The sequence below is a fragment of the Schistocerca nitens genome, chromosome 3 (assembly GCF_023898315.1).
Source record: "Schistocerca nitens isolate TAMUIC-IGC-003100 chromosome 3, iqSchNite1.1, whole genome shotgun sequence".
NCBI lineage: Eukaryota > Metazoa > Arthropoda > Insecta > Orthoptera > Acrididae > Schistocerca > Schistocerca nitens.
In genome coordinates this window covers 191,794,006-191,821,670 of record NC_064616.1, presented here as the reverse complement: position 1 = coordinate 191,821,670, position 27,665 = coordinate 191,794,006, and the positions used below count along the sequence as shown (strand labels likewise).

The following is a 27,665-nucleotide window of genomic DNA, read 5'->3' as shown; positions in this document are numbered from 1 at the left end:
CGTCAGTTTCACAGGCCCAGTTTCAGGCAGCCTGTCATTGTTGGTAGTCAAACCCTTATCAAATATCCCATACATTGCTGTGCTCCATTTTGTTGACTGCCACTATTCACACATCGTCAGTCATTTTTGCCATCAAGGGATCCCCAAGAAGCCTCGTGTCTGATAACTGTCAGCAATTTGTGTCAAAGGAGTTTGAAGACTTTTACATTTGCAACGGTATCCAGCATCTGACTACTGCCCCATTGCACCTAACTTCCAAGCTCGGATGTGGAGAGCTTCACGAGCACATTCAATACCCAAATGAAGAAGTCTGTGTCTACCTCTTCCTATTGTTGAGCTTTCTGGCTATGTACTGGGCAACGCCAGTCAACAGGGGCAGTCTGGTGGAATGTTTGCCTGGACACCAGCCATGGAGTTTCCTGGATTTGTTGCACCCTGAGTTGTATGACCCAGACCACTGTAATGCACCACATTTTACCCCTAGGACTGTCTTTTGGACCTGATCTATGAACTGGCAGCAGGGGTGACTGCCAGGTGTTGCGGTGAATGTCAGTTGGGAGCAGCTGACCAGTTATACCTGTGCCCCATTGGTCCTCACCACCATGTTCTTCAGGTCAGCTGGGGGCAAGGTCGGTCGCAACACTATTCCAGGCTTCCACTTGCAGCAGTGTGCTTCCCCATTACCAGCTCCTTCATGCCCTCCTGTCACCTGTGGTCTCAAGCACAAGCAAGTCTTGCTCCCACACCTACTGATGTGGAGCCCATGGATTCTGATGGATTCTGACCCACCTTCCTCTGCCTCCTCCTGGACAGTACCTTTTGCTGACACTGTTGATAAGTGCTGTTGTCATGCTTGGGTGGATACTAACATTACTCATGGCCTGTCATTGATGCCTGAGAAGTTTTGGTTTTGAAAATGACTTGTTTAATTATAGTTTGTGTAATTTTACACATTCACATAAGGTGAACTTAAAGAGAGGGACACTAAAATCAATCTGTGAGAAAACAAATGTCTTTCCATATTGGATTGTAGTGGGCTATAGCTTCAGGAGATGCAGAATACAGTTATATATACTTTGATAAACAATTTTTGAGCTTCCCATATTTGTCATTATATAATTTTGTATCAATATTTGCTCATACTGCAGCAATGGTTCTTTCTATCTGGTTCCTCTGCTTTATTTTATTTTTCATTAGCTCCAATATATGAAAAAAGTATTTGGTTCTTCCTTTTTGTTAAGTTTTACATCCTTAACTTACGTTTCCTTAGGTCACATAATTGTAAAGCATGCAGTAGTTGACTTCAATTGAAAAAAGACTAGACTTGACAGCTAAGCAATTTATTATCATTTAAAAGCCCTTGTATGCTAGTCACGCCTATTTTGTGAGTGGTAAAACACATATAAAAATTTATGTTTTTGGTTTATGGTTTCCAGAATTACCAGTAATGATAAACAGAGACAAAGATATATGAGCTCTGATTGTTGAGCAGTCTCATACTCACTATGAACAGTAAGCACCACAACAGCACTAAGTCCAGCTCCAATGCCATTTGTTGCTTCACACATATACTGTCCTGCATGTTCTGGTAGTGCATGCTGTATCAAGAGGGATCCATTTGAAAAAATCTGAACTCCGTGATTTCGTGCAGAAAGATCTTGATACTCAGTTGGCTGTCTTCCTGGATCAAAGCACTATAGTTATTGAAGTTATTTAACTTTTAAGAAACTGGATTATATACTAATAACCACAAATGTTTTTTTAAAATTTTATACTACAATCTCTGAATGGATATTGACATAAGATGAGCTAATATGTTATAACTCATGCTTTTTATTCCACTGAATTCAGCTGTGATTTTAACAGAAACTAGTTTATTTTTGTTAATTCAAGTAAATTAACATTTAGTCTGGTTAAAACTATAGAGAATAAAAAGCTATTGGAACAAAGCATAAACATTCTGATAAACATTACTGCAATCCAGTTCACCCATAGTTATTGTACTATTTTCAGAATAATTAATTGAATTGTGCATAACACCCAACATTTAAATTGAATTGGCTCCTTATTTGCTATACATTACATCCAGAACAAATAGTCGCATTCGTACATAGATGAAATATTAAGTAACTGGTTAGTCATATAAATGCATGTTTAAAAAAAAACTCTGCCGACAAAACTTTCCTTTTACATACAACTGCCAAAAGAGAGAAGACAGTTGATGCCTTTCAGATCTCAGTCACAGAAAATATTAATTTATTTCAAAGGTGTAATAATTAAGGGCAAATTAACTATAATAGACAACTAATTTTTCAGGACCACACAGATGTGAATAAACTGTAGAAATATGTTTAGTGTCAATTAGTTTCATAACTCAGGTATATTTCATGACAACCTTCTCACAAAAGTTATTCACAATGCTAATGCAGAACAGTGTGAGTAATATGTGTGTAGAACACCAGAAATTGAAACTGGAATTAAGTGCCAAAATGAGATTAACTTACATTTGACTACATGTGTTCAACATTTTCCATATAATGAAGACAGTTGAATGAGCTACACACATACTTTCAAAACAAGACAAGTCTAGAGTGAAGTACAGGAAATGCAGATATTGGATGAATGAATGTTGTTCCAACAATATAGGCCCCCCTCCTCAACATTGGGGATTTTCAGTTCCTTTATAATCATAAGTTTTCATTTTCTAATCCAATGAGATAGTACAGGAATGTTGTGTTACTGAGCACTTTGCTATAAATTGAAACTGTTTTGGATTCTCATAAATTGTTTTTGTATAACCAAAGAAGCTTTACAAATTGATTTTTTAGTATTACAGTCAAACATAAAGACAAGAGACTCACAGCTAGATAAGGAACATTATCACATTCCAGATATACAACAGCTAATTCAATGAAAATTTTTGACTACAGTCTCTATCAACAGTAGTGACAAAATATTTAGGTGGTAGACATACCACATAAGAACTATTAACGCCTTATTAATATGTTACTGACACATTCAAATTAGTTTTGCCCCAAGACAATGAAAACAATCAGTGTAAACTGAAATTGGAGATGTGTTCATAATGTGTAGCACTGGAACTTTGTTTCAGAAAAAGAGGACTGTAATCAAATAATTGGTTAGCTGAAACTGTCAGATTAAGATGTAAAACAAAAAAATTATGAAATATAGAAAAAACAATTGTCCATGTACTGCAGATAAATACCCTGCCAAGTTAATTTAAACCTCAATAGTTTTGTTATAAGTAGACACAACTACTGATTCTAATATAGTTGACCTGTTCATTCTTCTTTCAAAAGTATAACCATGAAGAGACTAAGAGGATCTTTTGAGTGACAGCTCCTTCAATAAATGCAAAAAATAAAAAAAAAGTTATAACGCATGTACTAAAATAGTTTTTATGGGTACAATAATATGAACTGATTTTTAAAACAGGGTTCAAACAGAAATTATAATATGCTCACCAATTTTTCATATAAACGTTCTCATAGGAGGGCAATTCTGAAAATAATTTCTGTTTGTGAACTGCACAAACAGAAGGTTTGTGGCATTATAGTATCAACATGTATCTTGCATTAACACACATCTGGTAGCTTACTACACAAGATCATAGTGATGTTACATTTTGTGTTGAAATGTATTATATTAAGAAAGAAGTGGAAAAACACTTGTAGTTGCAGTTCAGCTTGTACAAGAAGTGAACCTAAAACTTAAAGACAATAGATCATGGAGTTATCCTCAAGTTTTGCAAACAGATTTGTGCAAAGTGGCAACTGAAATACTAAACTACTGCAAATATCATGCTTATGGAGTAACCAAACTTCCTTCAGACAATAATAAAGAGGACAGTGTCATCATTATCTCAGTCTCATTGTTACCAGTGAGGAGACATGGATTCCACATGTGACTGTTGAAATGAAACAGCATACAATGGACAGGATCTGCACCAGTTCATCATGGAAAATTATTTAATGCCACTAGACATTTTCATCACAGAAAATTTTGGTAACTGTCTTTTCACATAGGAAATGCATACTGCTGGTTCAGTTTATGGGTCAACAGACTACAATTCAATAGTAAATGCAGAAATGTTAATTAAAACTATGAAGAGCAGTTCAAAATAAATGATGTAACAAATTGACTTCTGGCATGGGTTTGCCTCATGAAATCTCTTGTCCACACACTGCACTGAAAATCTGAAAACTTGGCAGGTTTGAGAAATCTACATCTACATCCTTACTCAGCAAACTAATGTGAGGTGCACTGAAAAGGGGCCTTCCCACTCAACCACATATTAGGGTTTCTTTGTTTATCATTTGCTTATGAAGTACATGAAGAATGCCTGTTTAAATGCACTGTGCAAGCTGTATTTAGTCTAATCTTGTTTTAGCAGACCCTACAAGAGTAACACTGAGGAGACTCTACTATATTCCTAGATTCCTGATTCAGTACTGGTTGTTAAAACATTATAAGTAGGCTTAGATAGGGTAATAGGTATTATCTTCAAGTCTGTCAGTTGATGTTTTTCACTACTACCAGAACACTCTCTTGTGGGCCAAACAAACCAGTAACCATTTGTGCAACTCTTCTCTGCATATACTCAATATCCCCTGTCAGTCCTATTTGGCATGGGTCCCCACACATATGAGCAACAATCTATGATGAATCACATGTATGCTATGTAGACTACATTTTCCCAGTATTCTACCAATGAACCAAAGTCTGTTACATACCTTACCTATGGCTGACCATATGCCATAAATCCATTTCATATCCCCATAAAATGTTATACACAGCTATTGTATGAGTTTTCTAAGTCTACACATGACTCACTGGCATTGAAATCACAGTATACTAAGTTTCTGCATTTTGAGAAATGCATAATTTTACATTTTGCAACATTTAAAGTCAGTTCTTGACCTTTATTCCACTTTGAAATCTTATCAAGATCTGACTGGATATTTGTGCAGTTTTTTTTTTCAGATAGTGCTTCATTATAGATAACCATATCATCTGTAAACAATTTAAGGTTTGTCTACCAGGTTATTAATACACACCATTCTAATATCACAACATACTGACCTCGACAGTGAGTCAGTGACCAGCTTGCTCTCAGAAAGATGTATACTCTGTCAGCACTGAAACAGCACTGAAAGCAGGTGGTGTGGACACAGCAGATATTCACCAGCTATAAATCCTGTGACTGTTGGACAACAAGCCCTATTTCTGGTATCTTATGGAGCTTTTCCTCTCATGCCATATGATTACCATTATAATGACCCTGCTCATCTATGGATTTCTCTGGTAAAGTGGTTTGGTGCTGGGTGTTTATGGCTTTTGATGAACATTGTTATAAAGGCTTTTTGTGTCACAACAGCTGTATCGACCATTTTAACAGACTCTGGTATCATACTCTGACATCAGAGTACAAAATCTGGTAAGTAGGAACCTACTCATCAGTACAATGAGTGCCCATTACTCATGGATCAGATTTTATGGATCCTTGAAATCAGTAGCTGGTGTTGCAGCAACAACAACAAATGCAACAAAAGCAGCTGATGTGACTACTACAGCAGCAGCAGTAGCAGCAACAGTCCCTGATAGCCACATTGTTGCAGCCATTACTTTTTCCTAGTTTTGAGAAATCTGAGTAGTCAGAGCAAATAAACTAACATTTTCTGCTACACTGGGAGGCAAAGATTTATGAATTCAGTCTGTCGAAGTTATCTATTTCATTGCTTCAGTAGGAAGTTATATGAAGAACTTATGTCCTTTCATGGACCAAGTATCTTGCAATTTTCTGTAATCTCTGTTTTTAACCAATCATTACTGTCCATACAGGTTGCACATCTGCCACAGCACTGTCAACATGCCCTAATTTGTCACATCTCTGTAACTCAAGCCGAAGCTCTATGATAAACATGTACAATGTCACTGCTTCCACTGTGACATCAAGTGTTTTTTCTCAAGAAATCCAGCATCTAGCTTCTGACAGAACTCCAAAACAGCTGATAGTAGCATTAATTATCAACAATCAAGAAATCAACACTGGATCCATTGTGTCAATGATAAATCTGGAAACACAGGTCACCACCAATTCAGTGGCCACAAAAGGAAATAGCAGCTTATGGTGGCCATAAAATTACACCTAGGGGCCACCTAAGTGTGCATTTAAAGTATGTTACAGTACAGCATACACTAATGTTTAAGGTTGTGAACTCATCAGCAAGCATTAGCAGTTTTAGAGTATTTGCTTTCACTGTACTTGGTTTCAGAGTAGATGAATAAATTTATCAGATATTCTCTACTATTACATTTAAAGACCTGGATAAACTGCATAAACAGTACAAGCAATTTTTTGAACCATCACTTGGCTCTGCCACAAATTTTTAGGCACATTTCACTAAAACACTCTGTTTACACTTTGCTAACACTTGGAGTGCCAGGCCCATAATATTTACATGGGCATGGTAGTCCTCACTAAAACACTGTGTCCTTAATATTATGAGCATGGCATTCTTTTTAACATTTAAGACAATATAATATTACAGGAATGGAATTCTAAGTGTTAAATGCAGTTAAAGAAACAGATATATTGAATTAATTAGGTGCAATTACTCATGTGTAAGTGAGCTGGTGGGCAAATGTCATGGTTGTGGCCAAAAAAATTAATGGTAGCGTGTGAATATGTGATGATTTTTAGACAGGATTCATCTGTATGCGATCTCAGGCCTGAAAACAGTACTGGTAAAATTGGTTGGCAACCTGTATGTTATTAAAATTGATCTTGCAGACACATCCTTACAGTTGCTGTTAGTCAAGCAAACAACAGATCTTCGTGCTCAGAACACCTTTTGACACATATCACTATAATCATTTATTACTTACATCAGTTCATACAAGATATTGTTAGTTGAGAAAACTACCTGGATTACATTAGCATAATGGGGGCACATGGGAACGCAAACCATTCACATGCTGTTCACCCATTTACAGGAAAACGGGTTGTATTGCTGGCCAACAAACGAAGTCTTTTTTTTGGGGAGCAAGTGTTAAGTACACATTTTCCGCAACAGTAATCTGAAATACATCTAGGATTGCATAGAAACTATAATTAAACTATCTGTCCCCAAAAAACTAAGAAAGAGTATCAATCTATTTTGGGTAAAGTAAACTGTCATGGAAAATTTATAGCTAAAGCAGCTCAAGTTGCATATCCCTTGAACAGACTCTACGAAGAGCATAAAATCTGAATGGTACAAAGCCTGTCAACAGGCTTTCTTAAACTAAAGAGAAAGTCTTAAATCTGTTCTCTGTCTGGCAACTTTCAAGCCATGTATGTACCTAGCTGTACATATTAGTGAGTCTCAACATAGAACTGATGCTGTGAAGTCCCAGGAGCTTTCCAGTGGCACAGAATGTCTGATCTTAGATATAAAAGAAAAAGATTAGCAATAATCTACAGTATGCAAATTTCATGTATTCCTCTACAGCAGAAAATTACATCTGCTATTCGAAACGAAGCTGCTCATCTCTATTTCAAGCTCCCACATAAAACAGTGTAACAGCTGCAGTGATAGGCACTATTTAAAAGCAACTGTAATTACGAAACACATTATCATACCACTGCTGAACATAAGAACACCAATGCTCTATCTCGATTGCACATGAGGAAGGATGCCGACTTTGTTGCACAGAAAGCATTGTGTTTTGCCCTGGATGATACCACAGAGAGTGCATTGGATGAACTTCACACAACCATTCGTGAAGTAGCTGCAGACAAAGTGTAGGCACCACTACTTCACTGGGTATTAGTGTCCATACAGCACTGCAGCCTCAGTAATTGCCTAATTGCCTAAAGGGACTGAAATGGTATTTAAAACATTCCTCTCCTTGAATCGTCAATTGAATGCCACCAAGGGCATTCTGCTACTGGCTACAGAGGAGGAAGAATGGCAGATCATTATCCCATGCATGCTCCAGCCCACATCCTCCAGTTGCTACACAGATTACACTGAGGGATGTCTCATTACATTTACTGGCCCAGACTAGACAAAGATATTGAACATATGGTCTAAGTATATCACTGTTGTGGTCAGACAAATTTGAATGAACCACCATAGGAACCAATTTTGGTTTCAACATAATACACGACCCACACTCCCATTCAGGCTTTAGGGGGATTTCAGCGCCGTGACCTGGGAGCTGATGTGATCCCAGCCACAGGCAGGCACCACCCATGTCCATGTACCTGTTGCACCTCAAGTATGTCCTCAGGCCTTGAGACAGGCCCCAGGAGCCTACAGCATCATCTACACACTGCCATTTGAGGCTGAACTAAATCCACTTACTTACTTGGCCACTCCTGTCACTCACTTAAGGTTTTAGTTTTCATATGTATATAGGAAATGTCATAACATACTAAACCCAATTGAGGGGAAATGCTTGTCTGCACCCCCAAGTGGTAAAGGACAGAAAACTCATCAAGGTGGCCAACACAGAGCTGGACTGAATGAATTCTGGAATAAACATCCTTCCAAAACTCCTATTTGAGTAGGGCACTCTCTTGTCATTGGTTGGAGAAATTGGTTACAAAAATGGAAGAACTTACCATGCAATCAATTACAGGATTGAATAAAGTCAATTGGAAATTATCTTCACTACTTTTTGCAAGAGAACCATATGCATTGGTGGAGCACTTTGATACAAAAAATTCTTGAGTTTCTAGTTGCCTGACCAGATGTCTAGAGGAACTACCTTAAATGTAGCTGTGCCAAGAAGGAATATATGAAAGAAAATAAGAAAATGCACTAGGAATGTACAAAGGTTGTTTCAAGTAGGGAAATTACGAAATTAAATGCAAGAAATGAAAAGACTTAATGTGGGTGCAATGTGTGTGCAGAAGCATGGTGGACTGTCTCTAGAGAAAGTTATGTATTAGGTGGCACTGTATTCTATTTAGGAAATCATGTCTGAAACCACAAGAAAGTAGTAGGAAACATCATAACAGAGCATCTGTGTGATAGATTTGATACCATGGTCTGACAAAATAATGCTTATAAGACTAAATAAAAAAAAGTCAGTCGACAGCATGGTAGGACACATATTTCTATGAAGAATTACGAAGTTCCTGCAAGAAATGTGAAGCCCAAAGATTGCTCTAAATGTCCACGACAGTGCACCAGTTAAGTTTACTGAGCAAGACAGACAAAATATCCATAGAGCCTACTGGGATCTTGGGTTAATTGAGCTACAAAAGCAGTACCTAAATAAGTTAGTGGAAGAAGAAGAGAAACGAAGTGTGTAGACAAAATTGGATAACTCAGGAAGGAAGAGGACCAAGAAATTATATCTAATAAAGGGATCTGATTAGATTCAAGTGTGTTTGCAGTTTTTTCTCAAGACATTTTACATTTCTGAAACCTTTGTAGGAAATACTGTTAAGAAAAGAGATGAACATCATGTAATTGAGAAAGAGCGAAGAGGACATCATGAGCCAGGTGTAAAAAGATCCGAAGAAAGTAAAGAGGCTATAAGGAAACACATTAAGAGTTTTCCTACCCTTTCTTCTCATTACAAGAGGAAAGAGTGTACAGCAGATTATTTACCTGCTGATATGAGTATTAAGATAATGTATGAGTTGTATATGAGAAAGGAAAGATAGTCAAGAAATTATGGCTGTATAGGGAGATATTCACAAAGGAATTTAATTTGAAATTCCACAGGCCACTATAGGGAGATATTCACAAAGGAATTTAATCTGAAATTCCACAGACCACAAAGAGATATCTGTGATAAATGTTTAAAGTTTTCACACCTTTCGGCTGAGGTAAAGGAAGACAAAGATTTTAAAAGGGAACATGAAGAGCATCTGAAAAGGAAAGAAATGGCAAGGGAAGTTAAGAACATTAAGAAAGAATGTGTAAGAAGGGCGAATATTTGCTAGCTGAATTTGACTTACGACCTGTGCTTTACTGCCCTAATGTGAATGCAAAAGCAGTATTCTATAACAGAAGGCTCTCCGTGTACAATCTCACAGTTCTTAGTGTAGGAGAAAACAAAAATGATTGCTACTTGTAGGACGAGACAACAGCAAAATGGGGGTCCATAGAGATGGCTTCATGTCTGTGGGATTTTTTGAAAAATCATGCACAAAGAAAACCGATAACCTTGTTTTCTGATACATGTGGGGGCCAGAACAGGAATGCCAGCATGAGCACTATGTATTTGCATGCAGTGAATGCACTGGACATTCCAACCATCAACCAATGCTTTTTTGAGCCTGGACATTCACAAATGGAAGTAGACTCAGTGCACGCGAGCATCGAAAGAAAAAGTAAATATGTGGATGTTTTTGATCCCATTGGCTGGTATACAATTGTAAGAATGACTGCCTACAAGTACAGAGTGACATAAATGGATAACACTCAAATTTTAGATTTTAACCAGCTTCAGAAGAAAATAATTCAGAATAGGAAAACTGCTGAGAATGAAGAATCTGTGAAATGGCTTAAGATTGTTTGGATGCAATACAGGAAAGATCAGTCTGACATGATGTTTTTCAAGTATTTCTATGATGATTGTGACTTTCAAGTTTTGCACACCAAGGAAAGACCTGGCCTACGAAATTCTTCGAATTCAGGACCTGAAGACAATACTCTGTGGCCAGCATATGAGAATCCTCTCTGAAAAAATAAAGAAAAGAAAAAAGATCTTATAGATTAATGTAATAAGCATAGTATACCTCCTAGGTATCACATATCATATCAAGAACTCAATGCTGCTAACGATTTAGAAAATGAGAAAAACATGGAAGAATCACAGGAATAGACTTCATGTTTATTTTCTGGTTTTGTCTCCTTTATTATTGTTGCTAGTTCATCACCTTAGCTATTTCACGTAAGCCACTAATTTTGGATCATTTATGTCCCTGTGTTGTATCATTTTTGAAATAGTAATCCAGGAACAGAATAACAGGTGTGTGGAGGCACTGTGTTTCATTAAAATGATTTTTCTTATGTTTGTTATGTGAAGATTAGAAAACAAGAATATTATTTCCGTTACCTGTAAATTATTTATTGTATGTTCAATGATACTGCAGACAAATAATGCAAAGTGAAAATAATAATGGCTTTATGTATTCTCCATCATAGACTGATAATAAACTTCCTGGAAAATAATTCTCTTGCTTATAGTACTCATTCAAAGTACTGACACACATTTCCATAGCCTGTTCCATGTAATCTGTATTTATAAAGACATTATTAACACAACTGCAGTAATCTTTAATATGATAATATCACTTAAAGCTGCACATTATTTGTTTGATGTTCATATGTTATACAGCAGCACGCAATACGTTAAGGAACGGACAAACGTAACTGCGTGCATAATTTCATTAAATATTTCATTAGTGTCCATCGAGTAACTAAAATATGTAACACCTATTAGAAAACAACAGTCAATGAAGTAAACTTTTTATTCACCATAGAAAGGTTTGTGAAAAACTATTAGAAAGTACTCTTTTTTTGGACAAAACCTTTAAATCGAATTATGTCAAAACACTGTTGTTGTAGTTACGTTTCTTTGATCCTAAATGGGCGAATTATGGGTGGGCAGTGTGAAAATGAGTCATGTGGATGCAGACATACAGTAATGGATATGCATCCAAAGGAGGAGTTGGTTAGCATTATCTGAATATATTGAGGGGAAGTTACTTTCTGAATTTCTCTCATACAACATATTTTTCTTACCAAAATTAAATATTTTAGTATCAAATCCATTCTCTTTATCAGCAACAAAGCTGAGAACTGTTACTACTGTGTATACATCCTTGAGTAAACATTAGGTCTATTGTCTATAGTTGCAGATGTTAGCATTTCACTTGGAGAAAGCAGACTTGTCATTCACTGAAGACAGGACAGGAAAAAGTAGAAACACATTCCTCTGCCTCCCTCATCCCCCACCCATCCCACCAAGCCTGGATCATGCAGGGTGAGAGTGAGGATTACCATCCACATTACCAACTCCATTAAATCTGGATTTTTAAAACTTTTCCAACTTACTGTATCCAAAATCCAGTGCCCATTTGAAATGAATGATCAGCACCCATCACCATGTTTTCAAATGGGCACAGTATTACACTTAATTACTATTTCAAACAGTTTCCTGTGTACTGCTAGGAAAAATTATTAACTATATTGTTCACCATGCCATTATGATGATACATGAGACCAATGAAGATATCTTCTGTTTAACAAATCCTGTTTATGACTGACTGAAACATACATTATGCTGCATGCTGGAAATTATTCTTGATTACATGAAACATTTATGAATGCTTTTCATTTCAAAATACGATAAGACAAAATGCATGTCGACATTATGTGGGTCATAAGAAGATGTCTATCTCACAGTTGCTGTCATTGGTAAGCCAGTGCAAAGTGTTGAGTCTAAAATTTTTGGAATTTTAAGAACTGTTTCTTTGTTAAGTAGGTAAATTAGGCAGTTAAAAATGTGGTATAAACAAGTAATTGTGAAGCAGGAAATAATACATTATTCTTTACCTTTCCTTATTCCCTATTTTCCCATAATTCTCAATGTAAGAACTATTCTTATAGTTCTAAGAACTTTTTCACTGTCTGAAAACCTGTTGGCCTAGCTTTAGTAGGTCCTGTTCCCGCTATTAACAGGGGGATTTTTTTCTTCATGGATATCTTCTCTCATGAAATTTGGTATAAGTTAATTTTAAGAGATATGGGAAAAACATTTGTAATTAGGTACACAAAATACAAATCATTTACTGCAAAGCAAAGAGTTCTTCATGTATTCTCACCAATGGCCTTCCTCCATACTACAGTGGGTACTGGAAAGCCTTCAGCCTGACAGTCAAACATAACTGTGTCATCTCTGGTAACATTGCGATCCACAGGTTCTTGTATCCAGCGTGGAGGAACTGAAAAGTATAATTTTTATTACCCCTTGTGTCCTGAGAGATATTATTTACATGTAATTATTTGCACTACAGACACATGAATTATCAGTAAAAAACCAAAGGGAATTAAAGCCATAAGTCTGAATGAAAAGGGATAAGAATGCCATACTCGCTAGGAACAAAATAAAATAAAGTAAGTTTCATCGACACGAATAAAGTTTAAAAGAAAAAGTTTGTTCCCAAGGTCTAACACCTAAGTTCCCTTTCTCACAATCAAAAGGTGAAGAGAGGAATAAGGAACTAATAATGATATTAATAATGTGTACAAAGTAAAGAAATTATCTGAAAATGAGGGATTATTCTGGACTAGAGGGAAAGACTAAAATACATAGCAAGTGAAGTGCATTATCCTTTTCTTCTTGAATTTCATGGCCATCTTTACCATCTTTATCTGTGACACCATTTCATCACATGTCCACTTTTCTTCTTAAAAAAAAAAAAAAAAAAAAAAATTGAACAGTCTATCCACTCAGCCACAAAATGTACAACTTTTCCAGCGAGTACAGTGCCTTTATCAGTCTTCATTCAGGTGTGAAGCACTGCAATGTTGGCAGTGATTTCTCACATGAATATCTCAAAAATTAACAAAACAGTTCAGTAGCTGACAAGATGTCTCTGATACAGTAATAAGCATTTTAAATAACTTTTGCAACTAGGTTTCAATTACATTTATGCAAAACATAAATTAAATCATCAAAAAATGAAAATAAATTTATGTTAAAAGAGCACACAATAAATTTGCACAATTGCGACATCAACAACAATAAGAGCAATAACAACAACAAAACTGATCTAAGTTGTTTAGTCTACTTCTGTCACACTAGAAAATCCTCATAACATCTAATCTACAACAACAAATGCAATGAAGCAACACAGATAACAGGGTTCAGAAGATATGTCAACCTGTGCTTTAAACTCCTACTGTGCAGTAAATAAGTCACTGGTAGACGAATGCAGAACCATCAATTAACAGAAACAGACACAATGTTCACCTTCCCACCTAGGCAATGCAACCTATCACAATAAAGAATTGCAAACATCCATCACAACCATTTGAAGTGTTAGGCACTTGCATGTTGTTCTCATCTAATTCATGCAGCATTTAACAGAACTTTATGTGCTGAAGAGAGCCAAAATTTGTGCTTTAATGATAAAAATAAATAAATAAATAAAATAACTAATTTATTCAGTGCTGTAAAATGATAGTGTTCTCAATTCTTAAATTATGTACAGAGACTGATTCATGAAGGATGGTTCACACTTGATTAAAGAGCAATATTTTATTTAATTTTTGCACAGTGTGAATGTTTTGCTCTTCAGAGACAAGGGATAAAATGATATTGCTGTGATATACAAGATATTAGCACTATACTTGTAACTTTCCTTACAGTGACAGAGGGAAGTTACTACTATCCAGCAGTTTTGAAGCTATTCTTTTTTCAAACTAAATAAATATCCATTCAAAGAGAAGTCATTACTGAAGTTTTATCAGATTCTTGTCTCTTAGAAAATGACGTATTTAAAATTTTCTTATTCTGAATGGTGGACACTGTACTCAAATTCCCTTAAGATAGTCAGTATGCAATGTTTTTACAGCCATAACAAAATGTCCTGGTATTTGTTCAAAGGGCATAATACTGACAAGATATAATTAAAATTTTCTTGTATTTATATCTATTTCATCAAGTTACTATGCAGTGTAGAAATACAGAAACTCAGATGAGTTTGCGATGGCTGTATTATCTAAATTTCATTACAAAATGGATGTACTTTTATACTATAAAATGTATGTAAGCCAGTTACATAAGTGACTGAAAGTAGACTACATTCCACCATAATTCAAGAGTTCAACAAAAGTGTATGAGAATGTAGTAACTGAAGTCAAATCATTTTATATTTCAGGGACACTCTTTATTCTCAGAGGTGAATAATTGAAAGTGATCATTCATGCTAAATGCAACAAAAGCTTTAGAGAGAAATGAGTTGTGAAATATGTGCAGAAATTTTGTATTCAATATTAGTACAGTGAGTAGCAAAATTATAAGTTGCAATTTCATACAAAATGCTTTCTTTAATTCAGTCTTTTTATTCATGTTGTTTCTATTTAATGGTGATGTTAGGTTCATTAGTTAAAATCATTCTGTCAAGATTATTGAGAATAATTTGAGCTTTATCTTTATTAGAGAACCCTTTCAACATACTTGACATGATGTAATCAAATATTTAAATTAGAGTAACTGAACTCATTGAGGAATTCAAGTTACAATATTTCCCAAATAAAACTGTAAAATCTTAGTAATAGCACCATACTGCTTGGGCATATTCATAATATTTGTGTATGAGTCACTACAATGCTTCCATTTGTTATCGAGACCCCACCTCTGTAGATGAAGATTCCTACTGCACAACAGAGTGATGCAACTTAACTCAGAGGTAATCAATTTGAATCCTCTGGCAGATAAAGTGTTCATCACTAGTATTTGTCTCACAGAGTGGAGGGGTGAGGGAGGGTGCATAAAGCTTCTGATCACTGAATATAATGTCAATTTTCCATGTTAAATATCAAACTTCTACGCAGTTTCTCATAAAATGAGGGCACATGACAACCAATAGTGATCTCTCCACTTGATGGGGTTGCTAAGTCAGCACAGCTCTTTCTGCTGTTTGAGAATAGTAGGTAGGGTATGTGCTAGCATTGCATTTCAGCCTCTCTGTTCTCTCTCACCATTGCCAGTCTTGTATCCCAGCCTAACAATGACTCAGACTCCAACATTGATGTTGATGTGGAGACCACACAATTGCTGAAATACACCATGAGCAGAACTAGGAGGTGCTCTCAAGATACTACAGCCAGCAGCAAGAGGTACTGAAAAGACATTGCAGCCCATACTAGGAGGTGTTTGTAACATGCTCAAATGCACCCAAATAAGGTACTTGATGAGTATTTAGGGACCAGCATCGGCCATAGAGCTTCACTCTGAAGTATCTAGCAGCTTGTGACAATGTCTGATTGAATGAGAAAACATTCTGCTGGCCTGTGGCCAACCTTGGCAGGTCTTTGTAAGACATTGTGACTGTGTACAATGGTTTCATTTTGGATTTCTGGACTTTCTGGTTAAAATATTTAGTCCTGTTTTGGGTTCTAGCAGACTTGGTACAGACAAATTACAAACCATTTCACTTACTATACTGTGACTGTGTTTCAGTTTGTGACACGTATTTCAGTGACTATGAGGATTTTACTTTGTCTGTCAACTAGACTTGAACCTTGCACACCCTCTGCAGCACCCAGTGCCACCATGGATCCAGAATTGTTGAAATTATGTGAAAAACAACTGCAGCAACAGGCTCAACAGCTGCAGCAACAAACTGAGCAACTCACACGGCAACAAGCCATACAACAAGCTATCATGGTGCAGCTAACACAGAGTTGCATCTCCTGACTATATCTACATCTATATCCAACTCTGAAAATCAGCGTGAAGAGCATGGCAGAGGGCATTTCCCATTGTTCCAGTTACTAGGGCTTCTTCCCATTCCATTCAAAATAGAACATGAGAAGAGTGATTGGTTAAAGGCCTCAGTGCATGCTATAATTAATCTAATCTTGTCCTTACAATTCCTATGGAAGTGATACATAGAGGTTTGCAGTACAGTATATTCTTATTGAAACTTTGTAAGTAAATTTTCAAAGAATTTTTTTCATCTATCTTCAAGAATCTCACAGTTCAACTTCTTCAGCATCTCTGTGATGCTCTCCCACATGTCAAACACACATGTGACCATTTGTGCTGCCCTTCTCTGTATATGTGAAATATCATCAATCAGTCCTATTTGGTAAGGATGTCATACAATTGAACAATATTCTAGGACAGATTGTATGAGTGACTTGAAAGCAATCTCCGTTGTAACCTGATTGCATTTCCCTTGTATTTTACCAATAAACCAAAGTCTGCCACCTGCTTTACCTACAACTGAGCCTGTGTGACTGTTCCATTTCATATCCTTGCAAAATTTTACAGCCAGGCAGTTGTATGAGTTGACCCATGAAACTATGACTGGTTGATATTGTAGACATAGTGACTACATTTTGTATTGTTTTGTGAAAGGCACAATTTTACCTTTTTAAACATTCAAAGTAAGTGGCCAATATTTGTACCACTTTGAAATCTTATCAAGTTCTAACTGAATATTTGTGCAGCTTTTATCAGACAGTACTTCATTAAAGATAAATGTATCATTCACAAAAAGTCTGAGGTTATTATTAATTTTGTCTACAAGGCCATTAATGTACAAACTCAACAACAAGGGTCACAACACACTTTCCTGCGGCACACACGAAGTTACTTCTCCATCTATTGATGACTCTCCAGCCATGATAACATGCTGCATCTTCCCTATTAAGAAATCCTGAATCCAGTCACAAATTTTGCTTGACATTCCTTATGCCTGTGCTTTTGATAACAAGCATAGGTTGTTACCAAGTCAAATGCTTTTGACAAATCAGGAAATACTGCATCAACCAGACAGCCTCAATCCATGGCTTTCAGGATGTTATTAGAGAAAAGTGAGAGTTGGATTTTACATGATCAATGATTTCAGAATCCATACTGGTTGGTATGAAGAAGGTAATTCTTTTTGAGATACCTCACTAAGTTTGACGTCAGAATAAGTTCTAAGATTCTACAACAAAGAGGTGTCAAGGATATTGGATGGTAATTTTTTGGAACACTTCTGCTAGCCTCCCAGCAGCCAGGTGTAATCTGTGCATTCTTCCAATTACTGGGAACAGAGTTTGTGTGAGGGATCAACAACATACTCTAGTTAAAAGAGGGGATAACTAGGCCTCAAATCTGGTATAGAATCTGATAAAGACTCCATCAGGTCCTGGAGGTTTGCTGAGTTTTAGCAATTTCAGCTGTTTCTCAACTCCACTGACATTAATACTTAGATTTTCAGTGGTACAGGAATTAAATTAAGGCAATACACATGGGTTTTCCTTTGTAAATGAATGTTTGAAAATTGAGTTAAGCATTTCTCCTGTTGCTTTGCCGCCCCCCCCTCCCCCAAAGCATATGTTTTTCATATTAGATGCACTGTGCTGCCACCCACTACCAGGTACTCCATATCTGTGACCTCAGTAGTCATTAGACACAGTGAGAGAGCAGAATGGGGGGCTCCATGGAACTCACAGACTTTGAATGTGGTCTGGTGATTGGGTGTCACTTGTGTCATACGTTTGTACACAAGATTTCGTCACTCCTAAACAGTCCTAGGTCCACTGTTTCCAATGTGATAGTGAAGTGGAAACATGAAGGGACATGTGCAAAACAAAATCGTACAGGCTGACCTTGTCTGTTGACACAGACTGCCGACAGTTGAAGAGGGCTGCGCAGGATTAGCCGAGTGGTCTAAGGCGCTATAGTCATGGACTGTGCGGCTGGTCCTGGTGGAGGTTCGAGTCCTCCCTCGGGCATGGGTGTGTGTGTTTGTCTTTAGGTTAATTTAGGTTAAGTAGTGTGTAAGCTTAGGGACTGATGACCTTAGCAGTTAAGTCCCATAAGATTTCACACACATTTGAAGTTGAAGAGGGTCATAATGCGTAATAGGCAGACATCTATCCAGACCATCACAAAGGAATTCCAAACTGTATCAGGATCCTCTGCAAGTACTATGACAGTTAGGCGGGAGATGAGAAAACTTGGATTTCACAGTCATGCGGCTGCTCATAAGCGACACATCATGCCGGTAAATGTCAAACGATGCCACACTTGTTGTAAAGAGCGTAAACATAAGACAGTTGATCAGTGGAAAAACATTGTGTGGAGTGATGAATCATGGTACAAAATGTGGCGATCTGATGGAAGGGTGTGGGTATGGCGAATGCCTAGTGAATGTCATCTGCCAGCCTGTGTAGTGCCAACAGTAAGATTCGGAGGTGGTGGTGTTATGGTGTGGTCGTGTTTTTCATGGAGGGGGCTTGCACCCCTTGTTGTTTTGCATGACACTGTCACAGCACAGGCCTACATTTATGTTTTAAGCACCTTTTTGATTCCCACTATTGAAGAGTAATTCGAGGATGGCGACTGCATCTTTCAACATGATCGAGCCACTGTTCATAGTGCACAGCCTATGGCGGAGTCGTTACATGACAATAACATCACTGTAATGGACTGGCCTGCACAGAGTCCTGACCTGAATCCTATAGAACACCTTTGGGATGTTTTGGAACACCGACTTCATGCCAGGCTGAAATCAATACCTCTCCTCGGTGCAGCACTCCGTGAAGAATAGGCTGCCATTCCCCAAGAAATCTTCCAGCACCTGACTGAATGTATTCCTGTGAGAATGGAAACTGTCATCAAGGCTAAGGGTGGGCCAACACCATATTCCAGTATTACCAATGGAGGGCGCCATGAACTTGTAAGTCATTTTCAGCCAGGTGTCCGGATACTTTTGACCACATAGTGTAACAAATATGATATAAATAAATTCTTTACCTTACATCACACAACTGAAGAAAAATTTCAACTAAAAAAAGTAAGGGAATAAGTTTCCTTTGTAAAACACACTACCAACAATGATGGTGAATATTAAAACTACTCTGACCACTTCTCAATGGGCAGCAGCACCGATCAGGGCAAAAAATAAGCAATGATCACATTTCCCACACTGGCTGCTTCACCCCATCTTTCCCTGTATATGTATCATGTGCATGGTGAACTGTTCTTCTATACCTGAGCCACAGTTCTTCTATAAGGCTGGTCCATAAGTTTGTAGCATTTTTGCATAAGTTTAATAAACACAGTGTATACATATAACAGAGGCTTTAGTCATCAATAATATATTCTCCTTCACTATTTACAACAGTCTGCCAAAGCTGGGGTAACTTTTCAAACCCACAACCCTAGAAATCATTCAGTTTTGAGGTGAAGAACTCTTTGAGCCATGTTTGGAGTGCATTTTCAATTAAAAAGAAATTTCCTTGGAGGTTATGTGATAGAGAGCAGATAAGGAGGAAATCTGAGGGCACAACATTACCTGAATAAGGTGGGTGCAGAATGAATTCCCAATCCAACTCCTGTACAGCATTTTTTGTCAGTCTAGCAGAATGCAGATGAGTGTTATCATGGATTGCATGTTCTTGGATTATGTCAGCAAGACCTCTCAGTTGCTGACAATAAACTTCAGCAAAGATGGTTACACTTCAGGGAAGCAATTTTTAGTTCGTCGTTCCACCAGATGCATCTTTTGTGGGTGCACGCAGGTCTTTGTACAGGAAGTTGCTGGTTTTTTTGGGTTCAACCATCCCTTTCTTGTCCTTATTTTTGCATAAAGATGCCATTTCTTGTCACCAGTAATGACACAGGATAGGAATGGTTGGTATTGTTCACAAGCCAACTGACGAGGAGCAAGCAGAGATGCACATATGGCCATCCACTGATTTTTGTGATTTTGGCTTAGCATATGTAGTACCCATACTCCCAATTTTTGAACCTTCCCCATTGCATACAAACGTCACATGATGGTTGAATGATGACAGTTCATCACATTTGCCAGTTCTCAAATACAATGATGTTGAACATTATGGATTAATGCATTTAAACAATCTTCATCAAACCCTGAAAGTTTACCTGAATGTGGAGAGTCATTAATGTCAAAATGATCCTTCTTAAAACAAGAAAACAACTTTCTTGCTATGCTCTGTCCAATTAGTTTATCCCATACATGGTGCAAATGCTTCTCTGCTCACTATCTCTAGATGACAAAATGACACTATATAAACTCAAATAGCAAAAGTGAACTAAAAAGAAAAAAATTACATTTGATTAACAAACCCATAGGAACAGGAGTACCAACATGTAAAACAAAAATGCTACAAACATGTGCATCAAGGTAATACATCCTCCTCCCCAGAGCTAAATTATCCAAAAAAGGTAAAGAAATGTTAGAGTTCAACATACCATCAACAACAAGGTCATTAGAGATGGACCACAAGCTCGGATATATTCAAGGAAGGGGAAGGAAATTGGCCATGTCTTTTCAAAGGGATCATCCTGGCATTTGCCTGAAGAGACCTATGGAAAATCACCAGAATGGATGGACACAACTCTCAACCATTGTCTTCCTGAATGAGAGTCCAGCATGCTAACCACTGTGCCAACTTTCCTGGTTTAAATGTTCCGAGGTCCTTATTGGGACATGACACTACTGCCTCTTTATCTAGTTTGCTGAAAATATAAATCTCTACCCTTTGTACTACCATTTCAGCATTCAAACCTGAGGAAGAAGACTGGAACAGCTTCCATTGCAGATTTATCAAGCACTTTCAGGCATGTAATACCACAGATTTTATTATTCAATGTGGTTGTCTTCTAGCTAATAATCTCAAGTTGCTCTTTATCCTTTAAATTACATCCTCTTTTAGAACCTGAGATGCTAGCATATGCAACATTTGTGAACTATTGTCTTCCTACTATGAGCAAAAGCATCATATGGTCACTGCTAGGCTTGAATTTTGTTAGTGTCACTAGCAATCCTCACCATCTTATGCAGCTTTGGTGGAAGATTTGAAAGGTCACTTTTGAAAGTGTCACTTTACTTGAGAAAATCCTGCCTGTAAACACTGGTATGCAGAATCCTTATTATATGATAACAGAATTTGTTATGTTCCTGATCAGGAAGTAGTGTTGCAAGTCTTGAAATTATGCAAACCCATAATAGACGAAGTTCTTGCAGCTGCGAAAGGTTATGAAATCTCCAGGTCAGCACACTTTTTGATATGAGTGTAGGGTAAGGAATTTCACACTAGCGTTGTGACTGAACTGAAAATTTCCTATCAAAACATTTTGTTCTTTGAGTACTTAAGGAATTTACTAAGGAAGGAAACATGAATTGAAGTGTACAGATGTGAAAGCAGAGATGAGAAGTTCAACATATTTATGGATGTCTTGTAACATTATTTTAACACGTAATTTCCATTTAAAAACAGAAGATCAAATCATGTAAACTTAACAGAAAAACCTGCCAACTGACAACATGTGCTGAAAAGTAAAGATTGTACGAAATCTCCAAATCTTCCATAGTATCTAATGAATACCATGCATATTTCACAAAATATGAAATAATACTTAAAAAGTAATCTACGAAGCCAAAGTAATGACAAATGACTGCTGTATAAATATTTCCGGTAACAAAATGAAAACTGTATGGAATGTAGTGAAACAGCAAACTGATAATGATTCTCCATATAACTGCAGAGTTAAAATGAACCATAATGGTAAAGAAATTACTGATAGCAAAGGTTTTCAAGGCTTATTTTAGCAATGTAAGTGAGCAGTATCATCTGCAAATACCAACATAAATCTTGCTTCGCCCTCTCTCTTTCAAACAACCCAGAAAGAAGTCCTGTCTATTATCAGAACTTTAAAAATGAACAACTCCACCAGAATTCATGGCACCCCACATCTTCTTATTAAAAATGTGAAAATGTCATTGCTGAAACATTAGCTCAACTTTGCACCTTTGTAATGGTTCTTTTCAAACTGGCATTCTCCCATCATGCCGAAAAGTGTCAAGCTCAGACCACTATTCAAAAAAGGTAAAAATGATGAAGTGACTAAACTCAAGTCCATTGCTCTGCTATATGTATTCTCAAAAATTGAAGAAAAGGATTTCCAAAGAAGAGTAAGCTAGTGGATTTCTTTGAAAAGCACGAAATACTATCTACAGCACAACATGGTTTCAGGAAGGGCCAGTAAGCTGACACAGCAAATTTTGAAGTTTTAAGTGAAGAACTTAAAAAACTAGATAATGGTGAAAATGGCATTGGAATTTGTTTAGATCTGTCTAAAACTTTTGATATTATAGATAACACTGAACTATTGCTTAAGCTTGACAACATGGGGATTAGAGGAACATCTAACAACTGGACAAAATCACATTTAATCAGATGAATGTGAGTAGTTGAAATGCAACACCACAGTTTCAAAAAATTAGCTCTACAATAATCAAACTATGAAGCCACTAAATATGGAGTGCCACAAGGTTCAGTACAAAGATCTCTTCTATTTCTATTATATGTGAATGATATGAATGACATAAACAAATTCTGTGGGAATAGCATTTAGTTTGCAGATGATACTAGTGTACTAGTTAGTGGGAAAGAAATGAAAATGCTTCAGAAGTGTACAATATTGAAAACTGGTTCAGTCACAACAAGTTGGTAAAAAATGGATGTTAGACATTGGCACCAAATATCTATGATGTGAAAAAAAAGGTGAACAAACTGTTCATATTCAGATATAATGGCCTACAGAGTGTAGCCAACTTAAGGTTCTTGAGTTAATGGCTCCAAAATAATCTTAAATGGAGGATACATATCGAAAAAGCCTATAGGAAATTAAGCATTAATGTTACTTAATGAGAATACTATAAGGATGCTGCAACAAATCTTGTCTGAAAACTGTATAATTTGCCTATATATACACTCGCAACTGAAATACAGACAAATTTTCTGAAGTAATGCTTCTCTCAGCCAACAACCTCTTTAGGCTACAAAAAAGGATTGTAATAATTAATGCCCAGCCTGTTGATGGAAAGGCCTAAGCAGATGCTCCTCCAGCTTTGATTAAATTTCAGCTCAAAACAGGTGCCACTGGCTTAGAGGCTTTTCAAACCTTTGGTTTTCCATTCAATGAGAAAATCCTTAATAATTCACAAGAAAAACCCTCCAGCACTTCAGAGGGATTGTGTGGTGATTATTTATCTCTCTTTGATGCCAGCCTGCATTGTGAAAGAGGCTATACAGCACGTATCACTCCCAAATCCATGGCAACGCCGGCCGGTGTGGCCGTGCGGTTCTAGGAACTTCAGTCTGGAACCGCGTGACCACTACGGTCGCAGGTTCGAATCCTGCCTCGGGCATGGATGTGTGTGATGTCCTTAGGTTAGTTAGGTTTAATTAGTTCTAAGTTCTAGGCGACTGATGACCTCAGAAGTTAAGTCGCATAGTGCTCAGAGACATTTGAACCAATCCATGGCAACGATTATACCCCACCACTTTAGCCTTACTCCCGTCACAATGCATAACACCCTAAAAATAGATTTTTGTCATCTCAAGTGGCAGCAGTTTCTGCCATTAGTCTCATCCAGTCTATGAGCTACAGCATTTTTTTTAGTAAAGAAACCTAATAGCAGACTTCACCTTTGTGGTGATTTCAAATCTACTATCAGTGTTCAATCTATGGTAGATTCAGACACTACCATAGGTGAGAAGACCTTCTGACCAATGTCACAGGTGGGTCCTATCCAAAAATTGATATGGCCAATGCATAGCTGCAGTTTTCATTTGACAAACAGTCCCACTCGGTTACAGTCGCTAACATGCCATTCAGTTTGTTTTGCTGCAATTGCTTGCCTTTTGACATCACTAGTGATCTGATGATTATCCAGCACCACCCACAACTACTTAACTGAGACATTCCCAGTTGTTGCAGATACTTGAATGACATAACTGTCACAGGTCAGACAGAAGATGAAGAATTTCACAATGAATTTATATAAATATGAATTCTTCAATCATTGGGTGGAATACCTAGGCCATATCTTAGAAATAGAACCTAATAACTGACAAAAACATGTGTGAAAGTCATTACTCTAGAACTCGCACTAACAAATCTAAAGGAACTACAAGTTTTCTTCGATAAAGTAAACTATTACTCTAAATTCATATCACAACCCTCTCAGATTTCTAAACTTTAAACAATTAGCCCAAAAATAACACACAATTTGTTTGGAGAGCTGTCTGTCAGGCAGTATTAGAAGCCTTAAAAAGAACCCTAAGAGAGGCTTGCTGTCTATCTACTTTTGACCCCACCATACCCCTCAAGTAGTCACTGACAACTCCCAAAATGGCTTTACAGTGGTTCTGTACCACAAAAATCTGATGCAACCAAACAACTCATTGCTTCTGCCTCTAAAACTCTGTCCCCAGCCAAGGTTCATTGTAGCCCTATTGAGCAAGAAGAGCTCGCCATTACTTTTGGGGTTAAAAAATTACTCATCTTCTTATAGGGAACCAAATTCAGTTAATCACTGTCCACAAAACATTTTTTGCTCTTTTTGGACCTAAATCCAATCTGCCTGATAACACAGCCAAATGCCTTCAACACTGGGCCCTCTTTTTAAACAAGTACCACTAAGACATTCATTATTGTCCAACATCTCAACAAGCAAAAACAAACGCTCCCTCCTGTTTCCCCATGGGCCTTGGCACCACATTTGATTCTCTGGAGCACATGTGCTTTCAGATCAACTACATCATGAGCAAAACAATTAAGGATTTTCTGATCAATGCAGAGGTCATCACCATGCCAATTGCCAGTAACCTCCCATTTTGCCAAGTACAGGACTTTATTACCAACAGTTTTTTCACACATCTTCCTCCCAAATCAGCTCCAGAACTGTGCATATATGAGTCCCTTAAGCATCAGGTACAGGTCATGAATGGTATCAAAGTTCGCCTCCTAGAAAATGAAGACTCCACACAGCTCTATGCTGACTGGTCCACCACACAAGGTCCATGGGACCACATTCATGTGGACTTCGCTGGACCTTTCCTTGGAAACATGTGGCCAGTTGTCACTGACGCTTTCTCAGACTTCCCATACATGGTGCATATGTGTTCTATCAATGCTCATCCAACCAGTTCGGCTCTCAAAGTAATTTTTTCTACTGAAGGTGTACCTCAGACTCTCATATCAGATGATGACATACCTGGGACTCTCAAATCAGATGATGGCCCACAGTTTGCCTCTGCTGAATTCTCTTGTTTTTGTCAGTATACTGGCACTGAGCACACCGTTCCACCTGCTCTCAGACAGTGAAGAAGAATGTTTTGCACACACATTCAAATTACAACTTAAGAAAGCAATGTCTGCTACATATCACGACAAAGAGGACACCCTGATAGGATTCATTGCTTCATATTGAACCAATCCAGATCACAAACGGTCTGCAGGTGAGATACTCCATGGCTACTACCAACACATCTTGCAATGCCTTTCATCTCCCCACCCACTCCCCTCCCACCCCCTCCACAATACACCTGCCACCTTAGTAAGATCGTCCATGCTAATCTGCTATGGCCTTCCTAGTGCACACTGACACCTATTTCTGTGTGCTAGGTTGCATTCCAGACACAGTTACTACCATCCGCAGTAAATTGCTATTTGAAATATGTGCCAAAAGGGCAAATGTCTGACACCACGTCAATCAACTTCCTTCCTGTTATACACCCTATCTTCTGGATTGGGACCACCATCCATCTCCGCCACCACAGTATAACCTCCAGTCTTGGTCTGTGCCATCACTTACATACATCAGCCACTCTCGTTTTCAACAGGCATCAGAGAGCCAATGGAGGTGGGACCACCTTCTGCTGCCGCTAGTCGATGCTCATTTCCCAGTGTAACTGGTCACTCCCACAGCAAGTGAACAGGACAATGCTGATGCTGACATCACCGACACATTTCATGACACCAAAAGGGGTTCACCCTTGCATTCAGAGCCTTTGGCCAGGCTGCCCATCACCACCTCCCCCTTCTGTTGTGCTGCCACTACAACTGGCCACAACATTTTCAGTGGTACTAGCTGAAAATTGAGGGGATCTTGTATCCCCGCCTATTGATGACTCATACTCCAATGCAGATGTTGGCAGGGACACAGCACAATCACTTGAATACATTGCGGCCAGCATTAATGGGTGCTCACAAGATACTGCAGCTAGTACAAGGAAGTGCTGACAAGACACCACGGCCTACACCGAAGGTGCTGGCAACACATGTAGTGGTGTTCTCAAATACAGTGCACACCCAATATTAAGGGAGCAGCACTGACCATGCAGCTTCACATCAAATGATCTTATAGCTTGTGACATTGTTTGGCTGATTAAGAAAACCTGCTGCTGGACTGACTTGGATTATTATCAGATTGCTACTTTTAAAGACTTTTTTCTTGTGTATGATGATTTGGCTTTGGATTTCTGGAGTTTGCGGTTACACTATCTTGTTCTGTTTTGATCTTCAGTGCACTTCAGCTCAGACAGGTTACACACATTTCCACTCATTGTAGTATGACTGGGTTTCACTTCATGAAAAAAATTAAAATATTTGTCAAGTCAGTGTTGTATACTTTGTTTAGCAACATAAACATGATGTTAAACTCTATATGCACTCATCAGTCACCTACTTTTAACAGATGCACTTAAGGCACAGCAATCATAATGCATAGAGAAAAGCTGCCAATGGTCATGAAGAATTAGGCAGCTGCACATACCCTCAGGCTGTCCCTGCCAATAATGAATTATGAGTTTAAATTTTATTTTTTTTCAGTTGCCAAGAGGTGAAAGGGTTGTCAGTTTTCATAAGTCAGTTTTAAAGCAAAAATAATTACAATTAGTGAAAAGAGATATTTGTAGAATGATAGTGTTCAACATTGTAAGCCAAAATAGTCATATTTTTGAGGGTTTTATTCCAAAAAATTGCTGATAAATTCTAATGGTAACAAAAATGGAACATCTATAACATGAGATTTGACAGAAAAAGAAAATACTGAGTGTAGAGATGCTGTCAGTCAAGTAAAAATATTG

The 27,665-nt window shown here is 37.6% G+C and overlaps 1 protein-coding gene across 1 annotated transcript in view; it reads right to left on the bottom strand.

The window, feature by feature from the left end:
• The window catches only part of LOC126249143 (Down syndrome cell adhesion molecule-like protein Dscam2), a 242,097-nt gene that overhangs the window by 163,177 nt on the left and 51,255 nt on the right, over positions 1-27,665 (bottom strand). Inside the window, exons 6-7 of the mRNA XM_049950796.1 lie at positions 12,857-12,976; positions 1,505-1,681 (exon numbers count right to left, since the gene is read on the bottom strand). Coding sequence (XP_049806753.1) covers positions 1,505-1,681; positions 12,857-12,976 — 297 coding nt within the window. The remainder of the gene's footprint in view (positions 1-1,504; positions 1,682-12,856; positions 12,977-27,665) is intronic.